Genomic DNA, 23377 nt, shown 5'->3' with positions numbered 1-23377 from the left:
GAGCCTTAACTTTTCTCAGAAGCCATGTTACCAGCATGGACGACAGTAGACTGCCACCTAACGAATGGTAAATGTAACGCTGGCGGACAAGTGAAAAGGTATAAGGATAGTCTTTAGACAAACTTGAAAAAGTGTCAAATCGACCCCTTCACCTGGGAGACGATTACTCCACACAGTAACGCTTGGAGGAGCACCACACGAGAAGGTGTCAATACTATCGAGTTAACCCGACTGCATACCGAGGCAGACAAGCGCCAGAGCCAGAAAGACACTACTGTCCCTCCCCGCACTAGATGTAGTTCTCCACAAGTGCAACGTCTGTGGACGACCCTGTCGGTCCCGCATCGGCCTCTCGAGTAACCTCAGAGCTCACCAACTGAGGTGAGATCCTTAATAACTCATATCATTGTATCATAGCTGGATGATCGTCATACTCGATTCCGAGTGACAGCAAAGTAGTAGTAATTCCCAACTGAAACACGTAGTGATCCTGGCTGACACACGTATTGATCCTGGCTGACACATGGTGATCCAACCTGACATGTGGTGATCCTAGCTGACACTCATAGTACTGGCTAACACTTCATGATACTAGTTGACACACATGGCACTACTTAACACACATGACACTGTTTGACACACAAATGGTGGTGAAGAATAAACCAATCAATGTTTCAAAATAAATTTTATTTCTAAACTTGTTATTCATTTTAATTCAAATATAAACATATCCAGAGTATGTGTTCGCGTAGAGCAAAACAGTGATAAGAGATGTATACTGTACTATTTTGATAATGAATACCGTCAAGATTGTCGTTGATAAAATTACATCTTTAATGGTAAGTGGGGCGGTGAGTGATGGTGCATACACGATCAAAAAAGTATCTGTGCACATTGGGTCTGATGATTTCCTAAATGATCAATACACCTATACCGCAACCCAACCACCAACATGAACCACGTTACACATTGTTCGCAAGGTTAATCTATTCTCTTTGGAATGTGCATACAATAACAGTTCTTACTAAGGATAAAACAGAAAATATCGCTAGCAAGCGATATGTGGTATTTTGCAATATCCATCGTCTGTGGTGTCAGATTGTTTCACGCGAAATGTGCAGATACTTATTGATCGTGTACACTGCTTTGCTTATTTAGGCTAAGACACCCACCTTAAGATATGCTTCCACCAAATGAAAGTGACTATGATTACTTGCACTTTATACCCGCAGTCATTTCTGATTTTAAGATCAATGGTTCCCACCTATCCACTCAATGTGTGCTTACGTGGGCGTAACACTAAGACCGTGAATCGTGAATATTGGCCTGTCCCCCCGGTTCTCCTCTTCTTTGGTCAGATTTTCTCAATACCTTTCCAGTTTACCAACCGGGGGTCACCTAAAGCTTAGACTCCAGCTTATTTCACCTTAAGATTAACCTCCCTAACGCTACCATAACCTAACCCCCCAGGTAGCGTTAAGATGGTTAATAATCAGGTGAAATAAGCCTGGGAGCTAATCTTCAAGAATCAGGGGTTCTCAAACTTTTTCTCACCATCGACCCGTACCGTTATTACTGCTGAATATAGAATGGTACTACACTGGATTTTGTAAATCTGATGTAGACCCTCATCTATCCGTCGTTCTCTCTCTCTCTCTCTCTCAAGTTACCTATTGTTGGTTATTTGAATATAAAAACTTGTGCGGTGAAATTATTTGTATGTGAATGTTAAAACGTATGTGGTGCTTGGAGAGAAGCAAATTTTCATATTGTAAATATAGCATTAAATTTCTATAACCTCATGAATTAAATCTGGTGAAATTAGTATATTCTAAATTGATTTTCGCCAGCCCTCAATGTACCCCCTGGAAACACTCCTGCATACCCCTGGGGGTTCTCAAACCCCTGTTTGAGAACATCTGACTGTTTGGGTGATCCCCATTTGACACTGTCCAGGTGTTTGAAAACCCTGATTCCTGTACTCGATAAACGAGTTGGAGTTACAGAGCGTGTGGGTTTTAGTTGGTCTGTTGGAAGGCAGATGACAAGCTTACACATCAGGGTCACAGCGTCTCATTCTACTCCGAGTCTGAGGGGAATCTGATCTGATGTGCAGACTGTGGTAATGCTGGAGCTTTAATATTTGTCGGTTGTAACTGGGGGTAGACTGGTTGTTGCTGCACTAGCTGTGAAGACGGATAGGTCAAACGAATGATTCCACAGGCTGCGCGACTCCCCGCATTGCCGGTTATGAGGCTGCCAGCGTTGCCGCCCTGTCCCAGGTCGTCGGCCCCGGCGTGGATGACGATGGCCCGGTCACCGATGAAAGCTGGAGAGGTGGGGTCAAGAGAGAGGTGATTGTCTGTAATGAAGACCTGTGCTGAACCGAACTGGTCTGCCACAATGTTGCCCAAATCTCCCACGTGGCGCTCGAAGTACCCTGGACCGCCGTGGTTTCTCTGTGAGGAAGAGAATCACCTGAGTTAACAAGAGTTAGAGCTTTAATCTGAGTTGAAAATAAAATCATGTAACAAACCCACTCAAGGTGCCTTTACCTGAGCCAATTAATTTCGTTATCTTATGGATATTTATCACATCAAGTCCTGACTTTTGTCATCACAAGGTATTAAAAAAATAGTTAACCGTGCAGTATACTGTAACTACTGTAATGGAAGACGTAGCTTTGTGTGAACTAGCATACACCTTGGTGAGGTGGTGTACTGTTTGGCCGCTGCCGATGAATAACGTTCCTCCTTCGTCAGCACAAGATTGGTAAATTAAGTACTTTAAAGTCGAAGTTAAATTAATCTAATTTACATGACCAACTTGCCTGCGATCTGCCCCTCTCCCTATATACACACATTACAACCCCCCACCCAAAAAAAAGATGGCAAACTTGTACCAAGATTTAATAATAAATATTCTCGTTGATACCAAAATCAGAATGGCTGCCAATATATTATTAATGACTGACTGAAGGAATGCAAGCACGTCACCGGACTGATCACGTATATTAAATGCAGTCCGTAGATGTTAGATGTACTGTGGCCTCAGACCCTCCAATACTTTAGTGGGCCATGAGTATATTGTGGCAACCTTGTAGGTGGGATGACAACGTGTATAGTAGCCAAGATTCACAGCCCGGACAACCCAGTGTACTGAGCCGTGTGTGTGCGCTGATGGACACCATGAACGAGGCTTTGCAGATTGAGTTAGTCGTAGGTTCTCGGCCAGTGAAACTAACTTACAGCCTCGCATGTGGTACGCAGCTGTACTAATATTGTTCCCCTTATCTTCCTTCTTTGACCAGGAAACTTTTAACCAACATTAGACGGATTTATTATATGCATTGTAACTGCAGATAAATTAATTACGTACTGCAAAGTTTACTTGAAGGCAAGTAAAGATGGTAATGAGATTAAATTCTGGCTATTTGCATGAAATTAAATTCTGGCATTTGTTGAAACGTTAACGTGATGACCACAAATTATTCAAGGTTATATTCTCTTCAGTAGGTCATGTAAGGTTAACTTTGGCTCACTGCCCGCCAGTATGAGAGCACTCAAACCAGGTCGAGTGATGAGGTTTTCTCCCGTTTGACTATGGCTGCTTCTCCTTGTACAGTCTTGGCTCATTTATGCAGGTAATGTCCCAGACCAAGTGCCAGGCTCTACACCATCATGGGGAGCTGTGGGGAATACTAGACTTGACCTTCGTGTCCTGAATATATGAACTTTAAATCGGTGTGGTGATGTAGTAGTCGACTTGCCTGTGTAATTTTGTTTACATAAGTAGGGTCCGAGTTACTATACTATAGTATTATATAACACCTTTTTTCATAACTCATACCAAGTTAATCACATCTACCCTGCTACATTTGACCTAGGCGTGGGTAAGAATTATTTTGACGAATATGATGCGTATATTCAGGAACGGAGTGACATGAAAAGTTATATTCTTATTTTCAGCAAAGTAAGCGTATTTAGAAGTCCCATATATAAACTTCACCAAAACAAACGTTAAGGTGTAATATTTCTATTACAGATAATTAGTGATTCTCTGAGCTGTTTGAAAAAAAAAACTAATTACCTGAATATTTCCCACCCCCCGGCTTTTTTTTTTCACTTAAATCTCTCCGGGGTAGTGTTAGCAGGGGTGCAGTGCTGCCGGAGCTCACCGGAGCGGCGCTCCGGTGAGCTCTGTTTTAATCAATCAATCAATCAATATCGCCGACGCCTTGTTCCCTCCCGGGAACTCCCCTACGGGGATGGCCATGGCAGAAATGTCTCCAGGCCATTTTATCCTTGCACACCTCGCTTGCTCTCTCAAACACTCTTCCTCCCCTTCCCGCTCTCTCTTCAACAAACTCTCTAACTCTTTTCTCCCAGGTGGCAACTGGTCTACCCCTCCCAACATTCCCCTCTCTCTTGCTTTCATAAACTTTTTTGTCACCCTGTCTTCATGCATCCTCGGCACATGTCCATACCACCTTAGTGTATCCCTCTTCATCCACTCCACCACACTTCACACATGAAGTTATAGTAAGCTCTATATGTTACTATAAATCTATATCAATCAAGCAATCAACTTTATTTTGCATTAATAATACATATATAAAACCGAATATATCCCCATATAATTAATCTCTCCTTCAGATCAGTTTACATTTTATGACTTATCAATATTGTAGAAAGACTTTGATAACAGGTGCCCTTAAAAACAGTGCTTTTTCAAAAGTAGGTTTGTATTTCCTCGCATAAGAGCTATAGATGTGTTACCAATATCGAAAGGATAAGCACATTAGACTACTACTAGACCATATATATATATATATATATATATATATATATATATATATATATATATATATATATATATATATATATATATATATATATATATATATATATATATACCCTGAAATAAGCTGATAGTGAACTGAATAATTTCGTATGATCATGACAAGATGACTTATATAACTGACAACTACATAATTATGTTGATTGTCAGATACAAAATCGTGTTTTTTTTTTTTTTTTTGTATAAAGTAAATTATTTCCGAATTCTGAAGGTTAGGTATTTGTATGTTGGTTCAATGAGTTGACCAACTATTTACCGTCAGATAAACAGGGTACAGTATTATCAAAGAATCGTGTTATTGTCAATATCTTTGCTCTGGTGCACACAGTATTTCTTTTCTTTTGAAATGAGACTAGCAGGTGGACACACACACTCACACGCACACACATTCACACATGCAATCCAAGCATCATTTGGAAATTAAACTTTCATAACTTTATCTTTGTTCAAGCGCTATTTCATCAGAGTGGGTGTGGGTTTCCAAGTGTTATTACAGATCATTTAGATTTTCTTGCGATATAAAACTAGTAATTCTTGGATAGAACACTAAGGTGTAAGGCAGGTCGTGTAGCGATCAAAACGTGGGAATGGTAAGTGGTAAACTGTGGTTGAGTATCTTCGAAGTCTAGTCCTTGTACTGTACTACAATTTTTGTTTCCATAAAGGTTCTGCTTTACTGAACACTGACAATATATCTTCATAGTTGACCAGATGTGCAACATGTAACTTGTTAAATACGTTCTAAAAACATAACCATTTTTGTTTTAGATAATGAGTAAACACGTAGCGTACATTCTTATGTGGTGTGTAGTGAGAAGTATATTTAGGTGTGTACTGCGAGGCCCAACCCTCGCCTGCCAACATGACCACCCTACACCAGCCTTCACGCGTTTCGTTATTTATAAAACACCAAGATACTGTCACTTGCGTAAAGGAGGGTAGGGGAGGGAGGGTGGTTGTAGCGGGTCTGGTGTCAACTGGTGATTGGTTGTTTCTATTTTCTTTTTTTCTTTTTTGTATAAAACATAATAAATGATATTTTGTTCCCAAGACTTTTCAAGAGCTTCAGTCAGCATGAAGCTTATTTTAAACACTTATGCTCAGTAATGGTACAGTACTTGGCTGATTTATCAAGGCCATAATGATTTGCAGGCGAAACATTAAAAAAAAATCCACATACGGATGCATTATTGAGCTTATACTCTTGTTTTTAAGGAAAGAATAGCTATCAACATGGGCATCAGCTCCCAGCCAGTATGACGATTAACTCCAAGAATACACCACGAGTCCCGCACTACAACTGACCATTTAGCATTACATATCCTATACAAGTATGTTATACAAGTTTGTTATTGGACAGGGTGTCTAATGGTCTGAAAAATCTGGAAAAGGCAGGGAACTTGACAAATAAACATGGAATTTTATGTGAACTCAGTTCCACTTCACAATATTGTTATTTTAACAGCAATCTTACCATAAATTAACGATGTACTATACAACAAGTAAAAATTAAACTTTTAGGAACAAGTTCCAGTAAGTAGTCCACTCCAATATTACAGGTTATACCTACTAATTCTGCAATGAGTATCGTCAGAGATGAATTGGTCTTATAATTAAGTGACTTTATTTCAGTGGATTATTCCACATATTTATCATGAGTCATATAGGTGGATCAGGAGTGTGATTTTTCGGTTTTTGCCGGATTTCCGACTTTTTTGGAACTTCCACGTGAATCGCACAAATCCGAGGAGAAAAATATGGAAGGGTTTTGCCGATGTTCATCACTAGACCTAATGATCATCCTGATCATAGCTGGTTAGGTAAAATAGTCAGTCAGTCCGGTAGCCAGTGGCAATAAAAAAAATCGATGGACAAGTGACCTACAATACTGAGACCCGACAGAGAATCGGCTGAAGCCGGAAGTCCAGAAAACTGTGAGGGTAAACTTTTTTGGAGTGAGAGTTGTAAGCTCTTGGAACAACCTGCCGGAAAGTGTTGTGACTGCACCGAGTGTGAACTGTTTCAAGACCAGACTTGACAAGCACTGGAGCAGGTTCAGATGCATTCAGGAGCCAGTGCATGACCAGTACTTGCCCACATTGTGTAACAAACGTGACCGACCGCCCAAGCGGCTAACAAGCCGATCAATGGTGAAGAGGATATAAGAGAAAAAGAAGAAAAGAAAAGTTTTATTTAGCGCCAGGTGGACAGTCGACCGAAAGGGTATTCAATTTCTTGAATATATATATATATATATATATATATATATATATATATATATATATATATATATATATATATATATATATATATATATATATATATATATATATATATATATATATATATATATATATATAAGAACGTAAAAAAATGAGTCTGCAATAGGCCGGTTGGCCTGTGCATGGCAGTCCTGTCGAGAGTTACTACCACTCTCTATCATCCACGAATCTATCCAGCCTCCTTTTAAAACTTCCAGTGTTCCAGCACTTACTACAAAGTTGCTAAGCTTGTTCCACTCGTCCACCACCCTATTTGTGAACCAGTTCCTTCCTATCTCCCTCCTAAACTTATCCAACTAAAATCCGTTGCTACGAGTCCTATCCTGCTCGAATATTATAAGAACTTTATCTATATCGCCTTTATTGATTCCTTTCACCTACTTAAATACTTCTATCATATCTCCCCGCACTCTTCGTCTTTCTAGGGAATGCAAGTTTAGTTTCTTTAACCTATCTTGATATGGAAAGTTTCTAAGTTCCGGAATCATTTTCGTCATTCTTCGCTGCACCGACTCCAGTGAATTGATGTCCATTCTATAATGAGGGCACCAGAACTGAACCGCATAATCGAGGTGCGGCCTGACTAGCGCAAGATATAGTTGCAATAAGACCTCTGCACTCTTACACTTCTATATATAAAACCTAATACTCTGTTTGCCTTATTTCGAACATTAACGCACTGTTTTCTAGGCCGTAGGTCCGGGTTTACAGGTACCCCAAAGTCTCTTTCACAAGTCGACTTCTCTAGGTTGATGTTGTTAAGGCTGTATACATTGACAGTATTTGTTCTTCCAATATTAAGTACGCTGCACTTGCTGGTGTTGAATTTCATTTGCCATGTTGTACAGAATGAACACTTAGTTAAGGAGAACGGGTAGTAATGACAAAAGAACTGCACACTTACATTGAAGGGGTTGAAGTGTCCCCCGGCGGCCGCACACTTGTCGGTCAGGTCACCTCGCTCGTGGACGTGGAACCCGTGAACCCCTGGCCTCATCCCCAAGATCGTCCCTGTAGGAGTAATTAGGATGTGAGGGTTTTTGATTGAGGAAGGCCTTGGAAAGAGTGTAAAAGATACTGTCACGAACCAGGGAGAGGTTTAGGTAAAGGAAAGTGGCTGGAATAACCACGATTAATTGAAAATTACATGCAGTACTCCAGTATTAATTCTCACTAAGATGTCTAAGTCGTCAGACCAACATACCATTCTTAAGATCATCTACTATTCTGAGAGATATGAAATATCCAGTTAGAACTTACCATCATCAGAGATTTCCTAAGAATACCATCCACAATGATCATTCCCCTAAGAGATTCTCATCTGGCCATAGCTTCTTTCCTACCTGAGATAGTGACTCCTCCTGGGGATGGAGAGAGTGCGAGAAGTCCAATGGCAGGTTCATTGCCAGGCAGGATGCGGACCACAGCAGCAGGTCCCTGAGGGGAAGAGGAGCAAATCGGTCAGAAAGACTACCTGGAGGGACACCTCAGTACCTGCTGTCTCACTTCTCGTTCTGTTGATTACTGTCGCGGATGATTTGAATAATTTGACCGTGCAACGTCGATTTAATTTATTTACTTGAATTTCCGATGCAATACCAAGTGAACAATACAGGAATGATAGACCCTGCCCGTCCTCTTAATCAGGTCCTGATGTGTAGCTGCCATGACACAATAAATTATCATTGGCAATAACTTTAGTGATTATCATCTTGATATTTGTAAACTTGTGAGAGCATGCTTGGCTACCCTAGTGATAACGGCACACATTTTGAGTGTCTACCTACATCCTGGGCGTTGACGACACAAGACAACAGCAGCAGCTCCAACACCACACTGGCCAGCATCATCTGTTAAACAAGACTTTATTACCCTTAAGTTTACACATACTTCATAAATACCTACTAGTTGCAAGTGTATAAATAGTCACAGTATAGTGTGTCACTGTCCAGATCATAGGGACGTAAATAGTTATATAATAGTATACGGTCCTGTATACGTATATTGTGTGATTTAATTATGCGTACCTGTACGTGAGTAGCTATTTATGCTGTGTATTGCCATAATTTAGCCACTTCAATTATGTTAAAGATGAATATAATAATGAGGGCACAAACGGCACAACAAAAAAACAAATTGGCAACTCGGCACAACTTTGTCCTTAATATTTATCACTTAAAATTAATGTTACCTCAATACACGACAACCAATGTTAAATGCTTGAAAATACTGCAAAAAAAGTATATATATTGTACGTGCTACCACCTTGCCACCATTCGTAGATATGTTGATTAATAAAATTAAATGTACGAACCTTCAAGAATCTGATCTCAGACTGACCAAAATGTGGAGCTTGTTTATATACTGAGAAAGGACACTACATCTGCCTTTATCGTCGCAGACAAACCATAAAACATATAATAATGACTCTTTTCACCCATCAGTTTTATGAAGAAGCGATTGATAGGGCTGATTTTGTTAATGGTAATGATGGTGATATTTGCAGAGGTGTTGTAAAAGCCAGCAAATTACAACTAGCGTATCATGCATAACCACTGTGTTGACTAAATGTAGGATCCATGACTGTTTATTATGTAGTTATTAAAAACAAACGAAAATGCCTAATCAAGTCAACCATGTCTCTCATTAAACGACCCCATATCTGTTTTGTAATGCCTGCTACACACACGAATACTTTTCTCAGATTTGTCTGTACACACCAAGTCTACGCAGCCAAGACTCAACTGGGTATGTTTTCCTTCATATTGCATAACTCAATCGATCAATCATAGCTACCCTGTACGTCTGCACAAACAGCTCAGTTCGCCATCCCATTTTAGAAGAGCCGGTTTACCGCATAGATACTGCTGCTATACGCTTGTGCTCTGGCATGTGGGTTGAAAAAAGAAATAAGTTGCAAAATAAAGTGGTATAAACAATGGTGGTAAGGACTCGGAAAAGTTAACCACGGAAACTACTAACAAAATAGGGTTTTCTAGTGTGGTTTGTGGTGTTCCAAGTGACTGTGACCTTCATTTCCGTCGCAAATGAGCAGTTATGGAGATTTAACCTCCTAGTTACCAAAAATATTGGTTGCACAAAGTGGACAGGGCTTAGAAGTAGAGGGAAATTGTGGTGTTAAAACGCTCCCCCCCCCCCCCAAAAAAAAAAAAAAATAAAAAAAAACTGATGAAACTTCCTAGCCAGAGAAACCAGAAGGACGTAAACTCCTAGCCAAAGGGTCTCCGCCTCCCTGGACCCCCCTTTGTGTAAAAAAATTGTCTTAATTAACAGATGCTAGAGGATAAAGTGATGCTACTTGTAGGAGGAAGTGGTGAAGTATATAGTCTTGTGGTAGCTGTATTCGGCTTGGAACATGTACAGAGCTAAATATTGTCGGTAATTAATTTTTTTAATATCATATTCGCCACTTATGAGCTTACTATCCGTTTGGGCGGTTTATCCAGTGTTAGTACAGGAGGGACCGGGAAACCTGTGATGTTTGGTAGTGAGGGTCACACTGGATAACATCCTTCTCACGTGTGTCCGGGCTGAGGCTCGAACGGCTCGAGCCTTGAGTCGAACCCTTGACATATTGGTGAGAGCTTTGCGTATGAACGTCTCTAGCACTTCAATGACAGCGGCGCAGTACACACACAGGGCTGGGCAGGAATCGATTCCAGCGAGTCCGCCTTAATGATCCCAGAATCGAGTCCCGACTTGAGAATCGATTCAGCTATTAGTCGAATGTAACAACACTAATAATAAAGATAATAAAGAAATATAATAATGAAAAAAAGATCAATAGTGAGAAACAATATATGTATGTTGTGTTGTCAATAGTAAGAGAAACTATTGATACCCTGCAATTGTGTGTAAATGAGGCAGAAAGTCAGATGAGCAACCTGGGACTTGGTCACAATTTTCGTGAAGCCATATGGCAGCCAGGTCTACCATTAGACAATACATTATGCTTTCAATATCTTCCCAGGCGGTAGTACCTCCCTGTTTGGTAGCTGCCTCCTACCGACAAATGAAAAGTATTGGTACTCATCTTTATTCTAATATTTTATCATCGATTCTTATCGATTTGGCATTTTAACTGATAATCCTTGCTTCCCTGTAAAGATATCTTTGTGGCAGCGCTTGATTTTGCACAAACCTTGCAAAACGGTCTGCAGTCCACAAACCTCCCCGACAGTACACATATTCAAATTTGTCTGCGCAGACTTGATCTGTGCAGACAAATCTGAGAAAAGTCTGAGCTTGTGTAGTAAGGCTTTAAAAAACATCACTTTTATACATTCCACTCACTGAAGAACTAGATATGACTATCTCTTTATTTCCACTTACTAAGTGTATATATTTACCTAAAGTGCGCTCTTAAAGACTACTTAGAGTGCAGTAAAACTTTTTAACATCAATGATGAAGCCTAACCTTGTTCCACTAACTCAACTAAATAGAACGGCAGTAAAAAGCATCACACTCAATAAATGTAGGTTACTTTTTTATTGTTACTCGACTAGAACTAATATAAACCGTTTTTAAGTCTTTATGAGCAATGACAACTTTTACAGTACTTACCTTCACATCGCAGGTTGAGCCACAACTGAGGGAGCTCTCAAGCTGCTCTTTCCTTACCTCCCTTCTCTATCCCAATATGGTGAAGCAGTGTTGCCAAGCGTAGCCTGGAAGTGAAGGTCATATGTGATTCTCTGCGCAGAGGTTGATTTTTTCATTTACATTCTGTAAGTGGTTCAGCTGCCAGGGTTTTTAAACTCGTTTCACTTGAGTTTTAGTTTCTACACTGGACAACTTTTAAAGGTTATGAAAGCTATTCATGTTATAGGAAGGGGTGCATGCAGCAGAATCTTAATTTACTATGTCTTTCAATACGGAAATAAAAGCTGACACAAACATACGTACTAAATGACAGAATTAAATGGTTTTCATCTTCAAATGACTCGTTGCAGATGTATTAAAGTCACACCTGGTGATGGCGTCTACCTGGTCCTTATGTTAGGTAACCAGTAATTTTTTGCTGAGACTGTGATTACCTGCATCTTTCCAGTCTCCCGTGCATGTCAGAGAGAGTCGCGCAGTGAAAGAGCGGATACCAAGAGGAATCATGAATCTTCGATAACAAATGAAGCAGGTAATGCTAGATTTACTAAATATAAAAACCCTTATGGGCGAAATTAACTGTCCTGTTGAAGTCAAGTAGAGTGATTAAGTGCAGTAATCATCAGCAATGTTTAGACCTAGCAGACGAAGGAGAGACGAGGTTAGGTAAATAAGTTCTTTCACTGGGTCAGTCAGCGTGTCATTCAATCAGGAAAGTTTTCATTAAGGCCCCTTTCACACTATGCGGTTTCTCGCCGCATCTAGATGCGGTGCGGTGCCGGACATAGCAATCGACTGATAGTTCTTATGTACCCCTTCACACTATAAGGTTGCTGCGAATTCGCGGGTCCGACGCCGTATTGCCTGTGCGGCGTCCCACTGGACTTGTCCGGTACCGCGCCCGTACGCTGCAAACTGTAGTTGGGTCGCTGTACGTGGCAGCTGGACTATTGTGCGGCAGAAAACCGTGGTCTCTCCGGTGCGGCGAAAAACCGCATAGTGTGAAAGAGGCCTAAGCTGTTTTTAAACGCGGTCTACAAGATTCAACGATTTGGAAGCAATGCCGTTCTGTTGCATCATATTGACTACTAAAACTATTGAAATGCACGTAGTTTATCAGCATTATCTTCTTCTATTGTTAGTTCTTCTCTGCCCTGATTGTTGGAGTAGATCAGGGATACAGAAACTTCACGGAAGAGGTGAAATGATAAGAGTAGTGCAATAATACAAAGGCCTTCCCGCTTCAGGGCTTAACAATCAAAATAGAGTTAATACTCCGAAATTCACTACATACATCACTGACTCGACTGAGGCCACTAGAATATAGCCCCCCTCCTGCCCCGTGCTCCAGGAATTGTTACCGACTTCCTTGTCCTGAACGTTGTATGACAGAAAACCTTGACTATTAGTAGGACAAGTTCGGCTAGGGAGAGATGGGAGAGGAATCATACGCCACCACAACACATCTTTTCCTACCACTGAATCTCTCACCTTCCCAGTTTTACTTTAATAATAATGCTGTCGATAATAATAGCTTTAAAAAAGATATCACCAACAATGGTATGTGTTTGTCAGTTATATTGGATACTTTCCCTAGTCATTTAAAAAAAAGTGTTGATTATACAAGAAGCACAGACAACAGCAGATAATTTCACTTAACCCAATTAAAAACTCGTAGAATGCCCGTTACGGGACCATTTTTTTTAATACAACAGGACCTTTATCAGAGCAAAGTTAGGGAAGGGTGGCGGGGTTGTAGAACAAGAATGGTATAATAGGAAAAGAATGGCAGTCTTAGGGCCGGCGATCAGCACACATGTGGCACACCAGCACCAGGAGAATATTCAGGAAGAGTTCTGAGAATAATGTCTGTGTGTTGTATAGAATCGTTCCGTGTTGCTCAAGGTGAAGAGTCTGCTAACCTTGTTGTACAGTATTTATGAACAGACAGCAAGAATTGGTATTCAGGGCCGCATTTACTACTAGATTAGTTAATCAGGTGAGTACAAGTACGATTATCTTCACTAGTGCGTTTTATACTCCCATCAGAATAATAGTAATGCAGTTAATAATGCATGTTCAGCATTATCTTCCAACTGTTTTGTGGATACAAAGAAACAAAGGTGCAAATGTAATCAAGAACACAGTTTGAATTGAAAGGATTAACCAGCAAACAGCCACAATAAAGAGTGGCCAAGACAATGTCATGCTGACATTTCGAATCAAACAGTTCATATACGCAGTTCTCGTCAGAGGGCAGAAAAATATATCTGTCAGCATTCCCTTTCACACAAACACAGGGCTGTGCATTCAAGTGCAGTATTCTTGCACTTGCAACGCCTCACACAACCCTACTAGCTCATAGCAGGTGTGGGCTGCCTGAGGTAGTCTCGTCTAGATGATCCAGTATGGCCCACAGTCCTTCCTTATCTTTGCTCCAATCTCAGCTGGTTGGTGGAGGCAGCTCTGGTGCTGGTAGCAGCATCTGGCCCCACACATAGCCTCCCTGGTTGACCGCCCTCCTCACATGCTCCTCCAGAGCTGCCTTGGTTGGGGGGATCAGCTGCACATTGCTCTTCTTCATAAAGAGTCTCTTTGTGCCTTGTCAATGTCTGTGCATGTACTTGTTCTGTCATACAGAAGGATAAGAAACCTCTCGGTGGTGTGCATGACATCTGGTATGTCACGCGGTGCTAAGGACAGCTTCAACAGCGCATCTGTCAGTTCTGGCAGCACTTTTCAGATTACCCAGGCAGTCGTCTTGCCCTGTCGCACCCTGTCAAAGCATGGGACATTGGCAAGCTGCTACCTCATGGGCTGCGAGGTATCGGAAACTCTTACCAGTTCCGAATGCTATCCACAGATCATCTCCTGGTGGCAGCCGTTGAGCAACAGATACAGCCAAAACCACCACGTCGGTGTTAACAGTCCGGATCAGTATCTTGTGGTAGCCATACCGTGCTGCATGGGATGCAGGGCGCAACATGCGACTGTCAGCTTTTTCATGGTTGCATTGGGGCAAGTTAGGTCAGATCCATCAAGGAGTGCCTTACCATCAGTGATAACTAACGAACGTTTGTCCTCTGGGTCAAACCTCTTCAGGAGAGCTACTGACAAAAATTTGAACAGCTCTGCCTTGTTGCTGTCCACACGCAGGAAGTTCTGCCAATTTCCTGGTATTACTGCTTCCGTCACCACACGTCTGCGTACTCCATTTCCACGCTCTGCTCTTGCACTGCCTTTCAGTGAATCAGTGACGTAGCTGTCCCACACCAGGTATCTGCGTAATGCAGTTTGAAGCATTGTAGACATGTATGGGGTGAAGATATCATGTTCATACTCATCAAAGTTCTTGGATGCAGCTGGCCTTAGCATCTGACAATGGCTGCTTCGGACTTAACAGCTGAGAGTTCTTGCAAGCAAGTAAGGAGATTACTTTTTGTGCTGAGGCGGAGGCTTCCTCCATCAGAGTGCTGGAGGGCATGCCTGATTCTCGTGGCGAAATAACTCTTTTAGATTTCCATCTCTTGTCTGGCATCTGATGTAGAACCTTGAGAAGAGTTCTAAATCATTCTTAAGACTGGCCAGATGCTGCTTCCCTTTGCTCAAACTTCTTGGGGTAGAACCACTGAACACCATCAGCTTGCTCCGGTGAATGGTGTCCTCAACAGGCTTCGTTCTTTCGAGCAGGCATGCCTTTGCACTTTTGAACCTTTATAAGAGATTTAACATCCATTGTTAGCATGCCGTCCTCCTCAGTTGAGCCGGTATGCAAAAAAAAAAATAACCACGGAGGATCATTTTGAAAAATGGCTGCCACAGCCGTCAGGGGCCAAACTTTCGATGTCTCAATATCCAAATCTGTTCATAATCTACGTTTGTGCCAAATTTGGTGCTTTTATCACAAAATGTACAACTCTTATGCGTATATGGGTTATGTCGCTGGATTTATCACTCGGTTGCCGCTCCCTAATTACTCCATTATTAAAGATTAAATACCAACAATCAAAATAAGATCAATTAAGTTAAAAAGTATTTAAAATGTGGGTGGTGTTGACACACCTTCAAATGTGGATGTTTTATAGTGTCTCTTGTTAAATGTTCTTGATATTTCCTAACAAGGTAAAAGTGGCTGCCAGGGTTAACTGAAATGAAACAAAGTGGAATATCTTCTCATATAATCCACTTACTTTATAACTGAAGGAACTTAACTAAAATCTGTATAATATATCATTCGTAAAGTTATAAATGTAAAGCTCATTAAAGGCACTAAGGTACAAGCACGACACAATATAACTACTTTTTATCTTTGTTTCATCCGCAGTCATAGAACTGGCGAAACTTGCAATGTTTCGTGTAAACTTTGTAGATTTTTTTCTTACATTGTAATCATGGCTAGGTATTTTTCAGGATTTTAGTAATTGTACTCAAACACTCGTGCACTTCCAGGTTATGGCCACATTGCGCCTAAGACAGACTGGGGTAAAGTGGTGACTATTTTCTACGCCATCCCGGGAGTGCCGCTCATGATGCTGTGTCTGGCCAACATCGGCGATGGCATGGCCCACTCCTTCAGGTTCCTTTATTGGAAGGTCTGCTGCTATGCCTGCACAAAAAGGCCCAAGAAAAAGAGACGGGGCAGGTCCGTACGCAGCTCCAGAAGGTGAGTGGAATTCTGTTATGGTCCTCATAATATTTTTCTTTTCTTCATTGAGCAAATTTATTGATGTACAAAGCAAAGGAGAAAAAACTATTGAAGATTAAATAAAAAAGGTGAGAAACGTGTTCACTAAATAGCGTTAGTCTATTATATTAACTTAATATTTTACTACTTGTGTGACCTCACCGCACCTCATGACGGTTGTCGGTAAGTTCTCGCGTGACTGGCATTGATGTAGTGTAGAGCAGTGGTCCCCAACCTGTAGTGGCGCCCGCTGAACCATATTATGGAGCCCGCAAGGGTTCATTAGAAAAATGTGAAATATTTGGGATATTTGGTTAGAGTGAAATTAATGAAAATATGTAATAATTTCATACGACTTTGGAGAGAGAGAGAGAGAGAGATTGTCCCGAGTCTGTCGTGTACAGGATGTGTGAATTTACCCCCAGACTGGCCCAGAGTTAGCCAGCCTTCTTACTGAAGGTAAATGATCAAAGAGTAAATGTAAAAAGTATGTATTGTAACTGGTAACAGTTAGACGTGTAAAACTGCAAATTATTGGGCAGTATATGAGATTTTTTTTCTTAAATGTACATCCAAAGTCTTGGCCCAGAGCCTTCAAAAGGTTGGGGACCACTGCTGTGTAGAGTGTAGCTGATTCTCTCTGATCCCTTCCTTTTCCCCTCTCTCCCTCGACCCCCTCTCCACCATTTTACTCCATTATCTCCCAAGCCTCTAGTTAGTACATGCCACAACATTTAACACTTCCCGTAGTTCCCACTTTATGTTTTTGTTCCACTGACACCGACTGGCCACCGTTGACCTGCTACCAGGTTTACTTTTCCTGCTCATTTCATATAATCTTACCTAAGAGATAGTTAGGGAAGGTCCTGTTTAGTTACTCAAATCAGTGAAGGCTCCAACATGACGAGTGACACTGGACTCCTCTCTCTGTGGATCTAGATTTGACCATCCCACTTACTAAGGGGTAATTGATCTTGAGCGGTAACTCTGACTACACACAGTTGCCCGAAGATATGGAATCATTTAATTTTAGTAAACAGATAGTAATAGTCATAGAAAAGCCGTAATATTATGAGTGGTAGAAAAATAAGTTTTCAAAGCATTCAACGTATTTGAAACATACAGAGAAATATCTACACTGTCTGCCTGCCAAGTGTTTGTTATTTCGTGGATAAGAGGATAAATTTAAGTCCAAGTCTTAATTGAGTGTGGGTCTTTGCGCTCGGAGTGATCATGGCCTCTAGATCAAGAAAAAACATGACAGCGATTTCAGATGAAGATTGCACCTGTAGTGAAATATTATTCAGTTCCTCAAAGAAACACATTGTGTACAGTTACTTAAGATGATATGTGTGTTATTTTATTCTCATCGTGAATGCATTTATTAAATAAAGAAGTCTTGTGAATATGTGGCACAGTACAGTACAGTACTGGTATTGCGTATCGTTGATTTTCTATGATATGACTTTAGTGTGTCTTTAATCAAGTGTGTTCCTTAAGTGTGTGTACTTTGACTTAAATGTCTTCCATAATAAAAGGATGTCTCTTGACTTAAGTGACTCCCTTAATAAAAGGATGTCTCACGTGTGTTCCTTAATTTAAGTACCTCATGTCTTAAGTGTGTTCCATGACTTAAGTATGTCATATGACTTGAGTTTATCCCCTGAGTTGAGCGTGTCCCTAAACTTTATTGAGTCCTATTATCTAAACTTGTTATCTGGCTGTAGTCTAAATATTATGTTTTGACCTAAGTTGTTCACCTGGGTACAGTGTAAAAGATGATAGGTAATCATTGACTGGATTACAGCTATTTTATAAAAGGGTTACATTAGACAGTAACATACATTTTTGCAAATGTAAGAGATTCACAATGGAAGATGTTTCTAGTTTTCAAGTAAAAACATTATCATAATTAGAAAAAAATGATCAGACATATCAGTACAAGTACAGTATTAGGTATAGATTACAGGTACAGTAATCTCCATGTAGTGACAGCATTACAAAGTAAAGCCTCTACAAAAACAATTTTTGGGTGGCTGCTGGTAACAAACATGGAGTTTTAAACATCATCCTGTCCAAAGCTTCTGTCTCACTTTTGCTGAATATTTGTTGGTACATTTCATGAATGTTCCTTACAAATTTGTGTCCGTCATCAGTGTTGTTTGTGTCCCAGATGGCAGTTAATGCCTCATGGGCCTTTTTGTTATTTTTCGGTTATTTCGTGTGTCGTCGATACTGAAGCTCGGTTCAAGAATTTTTTTCATGCTCTTTTTTATTTACGTCCCGCGCCATAAAACTGCGCTACAATAAACACACACACACACACACACACACTCTCACGCGCGCGCGCGCTCATTCCATGCCAATGTGGAGCCACTAATATGATCCCTTAGCTCAAGACTATACAGGTATAGTAGACGGTATAGGAACATACATAGCTTGAACTCCCTGACTCACTGTTGTCTCCTCCTTCTCCCTCCCCCTCTCTCTCACCCTCATCAAGGTATCCGAGCCAGTCTGGAGGCAGCACCCGGACCCGCACCTCATCCTTCAGGAGATCCAACAGAGCCTCTGAGAAGTCAGCAGACTCACACCTCAGTGACTCAGCCTTCTACACTTCCTCCTACTCTGATCCTGAGTACAAGTGAGTAAGCATGTCAAAGGGAGTAGACAGAGGAATGAACGAGAAAGTGGTTGGTGTTGTGTGTGTGTGTGTGTGGTCTGGGGGGGGGGTCGGTGAGTGGGATGTGTTTTGGAAGAGGGGGACGCAAGGAAGAGTTTATGTGAAAGTAAGGTAAGGTGACGAAGAGGAGTAGTAAGGGAGGGTGTGGGATGGGTGGGAGAGGAAAGTTGAAAGAAAAACTATATATATATATATATATATATATATATATATATATATATATATATATATATATATATATATATATATATATATATATATATATATATATATATATATATATATATATATATATATATATATATATATATAATGCGTGTGTGTGTGTGACATATATGAGTTTTATATGATATTGTATTTACAGTGTGGGGGTGCATATTCTATACACCCTTTGCAGCGTTAGGTTAGGTTAAGTTAAAATAGTTCCTGGTGTCAAGCGAGTGCAGTGTAGCATCGTGTTGCAGGATGGACGATGACATGGTGGAGGCGGACATGCGGGGACTACAGAGTAACAGACCATCAGAACACAGCCACCACACCAGATCCTCACAGAACTCCAAGGGCTCAGACCATCTCACGCCACCACCCAAAGAGGTATAGATGAATGAATAATAACAAATAAAGTGTGAATGTGTGTGTGTGTGTAATAATAATAATAATAATAATAATAATAATTAATGGTTTATTGAAAGAGCATGGCAGCCGGAAGGCTGAAAATATATAGTTGCATAATTGGGAATAGGTCTCTTGATTGACAAATAATATACAAGTAACATATGTGATACAAATATGATATGTAATAACGAGGTGGGGAGAAGGTCATACTACAGAGCATTTCAACATGGTGACAGTGCAAAAAGGTCTGATTGACTGGGAGTGAATACACTGGTTGATTACAAGTTATTGATATTTTTTACAATGGTTGGGACTGGGCTGTTCTTATAGGGTGTGTGTGTGTGTGTGTATTTGCTCTGGATTTCAACCCCTTGCATTAAGAGAAAAATGGCTTGAAATAGCAATAAAAAATAAATATCACAATCATCTTGATCGTTTGGTAATAGGTTTTCTTATATAACACGAATATACTCCACTGGCTAAAAATTCCTGCCTATGTAAAAAGAAAGCATGAAATGACAGGAGAAGGAAGAAATAAGGGATCAGTGATGTAGAGAACAATGAGGAAAAATTTTCCATGGAGACTGTGTGGAGCTGAAAGATATGAAGCTCATCGCCAGGGTAGTGACATGTAAATGCTGTACCTCAACAACGACAGAAGACCATCCATGGAAGACAGACACCAAACAATTTATTACAAAACCAAAATTTCTTGGACTATAAAATAAGTTTAAATAGAAACTGTAAATAATTACTACTGCATTGGTGTAAAACTACCAGCAACCTCATAGCATACTGTATTGTACTGTACTGTTTAGAGATTTATGCTTACAGGATGAAGGACGAGTAGCGGTTCTTTTCAACAAGTACGCCCTGGAGAAAGAAGGCATCACTCCCGAGGATGGACACAGAGCCTCAGGGCGAGACCAGGACCGCGAAGTGGAGATGAGATCGTAAGTTGGGATGTTAGAGCATCGTCTCGTGTAGATGAGAATACAAACTGGGACTATTTCACACCAGTAGCAAGAAAGGAGACTCTGTGAGACTGGGATGTGCATGTGAAATCTTGAAGCCGGGACATGGGAGCTTTAGATGTGTAGATTACTGTGTAAACTGAGGCCTTGTAGGACTGGCAGGTGGAAATGATATCAAAAGGTGGGACAGGTAGGACTACTAAGCAGAGATGAAGGCAGAGACTGAGATGGATGGATGAATGAAATAAGTAATTGGACACTTGGTGATATATAAAAGCCGGAAATATTGGTAAAGATAGTAGAGAGGCATGGTTGGTTACCTCCAGACTTGATGACACCACCTTGATTGATTGACCTACAATCTGAGTGATTAAGATAATTCATCGGATGACAGCATTATAGGCTTCGCAATATGATGTCATGACGTGGATGTCACTAGACAGAACTAAGTAATTTATGGATGGAAGTCAAGTAGTGTGCATAGTTATCTGTTAAAGAGGACCCAATGTTGCAGTGACGGAAGGGAAGGAAGCCGAAAAAGCAGACGAGACGAGGAAGCTGACCTGCCCGTAACCCACCAACCCAGGAGTCCACGTGTGGGCCCAAACCCTGGTAAGGCAAAAACTAGTCTTGAGTTGTATACTCCACCACACACACAGTTTACGAATAATAACTGAGACTTCTAATGCTGGCTCTAACCAGTAAGAAGGACGAGCACCAATTCTAAGATATGTGATGATTTATGTATCAGTTCTTGGTTTAGTGGGTCATATTAGGGGATCATAGTTTTGGTGTGTGTGTGTGTGTGTGTGTGAAAACATTCAAAATGTACAGTACCTATGGACCTAAATATCAATGCCATGCCGACTATTAACCTCTGAATTTAAATCTATTAAAAAAAATAGATATGATAAGGAAACACATCTTCCCAACATCTCCTTTACATACACTTGCAAACATTTCAAAGACATTATCATGCTTATTTTGAACCCAGTCTGCTATGTCCCTTTGAACGTAATGTAAAAGATTCTCTGAAGGATATATAAAGGATGAATATACCACCAGGAATTACCACTAAGTATGAAGTCTGTGATTTGGTAAGTCATAATAAAGTAGTTCAGTATAGTATAGTTGTTTAGAGATATGACCAGTACCATACTACTTAAATCATCATGATTTGGCAGTGAATTGTGCTCGCTGTTTAATCAAGTGTTGCAGCTGCTTAAGAGACAGCATCCCTGCACAGGCCAAACATAGCTTAAAATTAGATCCAGTAATACTGTACAGTATACAGTATTTATCTTGGGGTCAAATTACTTTAACTATAGTTTGTTTTGTCTTATAAACTGTTCTAACATGAAACCTCGTCCAGCAGTGGTAATAGTGTGACTCTTGCATTGTTAATCTTTGTATCAAGGTGAGGGGTATTTTTTAATTATTTTAAAATTTGTTTTATGTCTTCTTCGTGTCCTTTCTAATAATTGTAAAATTGTATATATTTAGTATTATTTAAAAATTTGCTTGTTATTGTTTTTGTAATATGAAACTTACTGGGTTTTCCATGGTGTAAAACTGAGCGTACTCAATCCAAGTACTTGTACCAGTATATATTCCATCCACCATATAAAACAGAACCTTGTTTGATTTCAAGATGATATATTATTACCATTGTTCTGGCAATTTACTAATTGATGAGCTAGTTATAGTACAGTATTAATATATGAAGGAGTGAATTGAGCCACTCCTGAGATAGGGCAGAGGAAGACACTTGTTAACACGAATAAACACTAGATTGTAACCTCAGCTAACCTCATCTTGGTCGTTCCGCCACACTAACATGACCACCAACATCTGTTGTGAGGAAGATAATTCCTCTCTTAAAACGATGTGGCTTTTTAAGTGGCCATGAATGTGAAGTTTTTGGTAGCTTGTTTCTGTGAGATGAATATATATGGTGTATATTCATGGCAATACCACGTTCCCACAGGCTACTCCGACTCTCCCACGATGCCTAGATCACCTCGCACCTCAGAAAGATACTCCCGCCACTTACCTCCCCCATCTGATCCTAGAAGTCGTCTCTCCCGTCTAGATGAAGAGTACTACTACGATGACTACGATGATAGATACGACGATGACGATGACGATGAAGATCTTATTGGAGACAAACCTGTTCCTATCTGGCTGGGCGTGATGCTGGTGGTAGCCTACATCTTTGGTGGTGCGTTCCTCTTTGCCAGCTGGGAGGACTGGGGTTTCTTAGACTCCGTATACTTCTGCTTCATCACTCTTACAACAATAGGTCAGCAAGTAAAAATAATCCCATTCGTCGACCATATAATCAATTGTAGCCGAAATGAGAATTCAATAACATTGATGTATCCAATTTTTGTGTGGTTAATCAACTTAATGTTCAGAAAACCATGTTATTGCCAAGGGAGAATCATTGTACTGTGGGTCTTCTTTCAGTCTTAGAAATTTATAGGGTGCTGTTTACTGTGACGTGTGAAGAAATTGATCATTCAGCCGTGTCACTGTTTTTTGCTCAAACTATCTCCTCTTGTCCGGAAAGATATTACCCTTTAAAAAATGGGAAATGCCATGAAGGTTTATTGATTTTATGTATCAAAATAAATCTTGATAATCATCAGTATT

At 40.4% G+C, this 23377-nt stretch overlaps 2 protein-coding genes across 4 annotated transcripts in view; one reads left to right on the top strand and one right to left on the bottom strand.

Moving 5' to 3' along the window:
- LOC121856425 overlaps positions 1 to 23377 on the top strand; it is a 99644-nt gene that overhangs the window by 73070 nt on the left and 3197 nt on the right. The window contains exons 4-9 of one of the 3 annotated variants that reach the window (XM_042352033.1): positions 16216 to 16429; positions 18954 to 19094; positions 19598 to 19727; positions 20583 to 20701; positions 21237 to 21334; positions 22815 to 23024. In XM_042352033.1, the coding sequence (XP_042207967.1) occupies positions 16216 to 16429; positions 18954 to 19094; positions 19598 to 19727; positions 20583 to 20701; positions 21237 to 21334; positions 22815 to 23024 (912 nt within the window). Of the gene's footprint in view, positions 1 to 16215; positions 16430 to 18953; positions 19095 to 19597; positions 19728 to 20582; positions 20702 to 21236; positions 21335 to 22709; positions 23025 to 23377 lie in introns of all 3 variants that reach the window. The other 2 variants (XM_042352025.1, XM_042352038.1) reach the window with 2 other exon arrangements.
- On the bottom strand, positions 669 to 11796 carry LOC121856450 (superoxide dismutase [Cu-Zn]-like). The gene is made up of 5 exons (XM_042352050.1): positions 11728 to 11796; positions 8930 to 8992; positions 8486 to 8579; positions 8047 to 8153; positions 669 to 2459 (listed from the first exon to the last, which is right to left on the bottom strand). The coding sequence occupies exons 2-5, from the start codon at positions 8990 to 8992 to the stop codon at positions 2079 to 2081; spliced, it is 645 nt and encodes a 214-aa protein (XP_042207984.1). The 5' UTR covers positions 11728 to 11796; the 3' UTR covers positions 669 to 2078.

The sequence above is a fragment of the Homarus americanus genome, unplaced genomic scaffold, assembly GCF_018991925.1.
Source record: "Homarus americanus isolate GMGI-L3 unplaced genomic scaffold, GMGI_Hamer_2.0 scaffold1024, whole genome shotgun sequence".
Classification (NCBI taxonomy): domain Eukaryota; kingdom Metazoa; phylum Arthropoda; class Malacostraca; order Decapoda; family Nephropidae; genus Homarus; species Homarus americanus.
The sequence above is the reverse complement of the archived record's forward strand: the minus strand, read 5'-3'. Positions and strand labels throughout refer to the sequence as shown.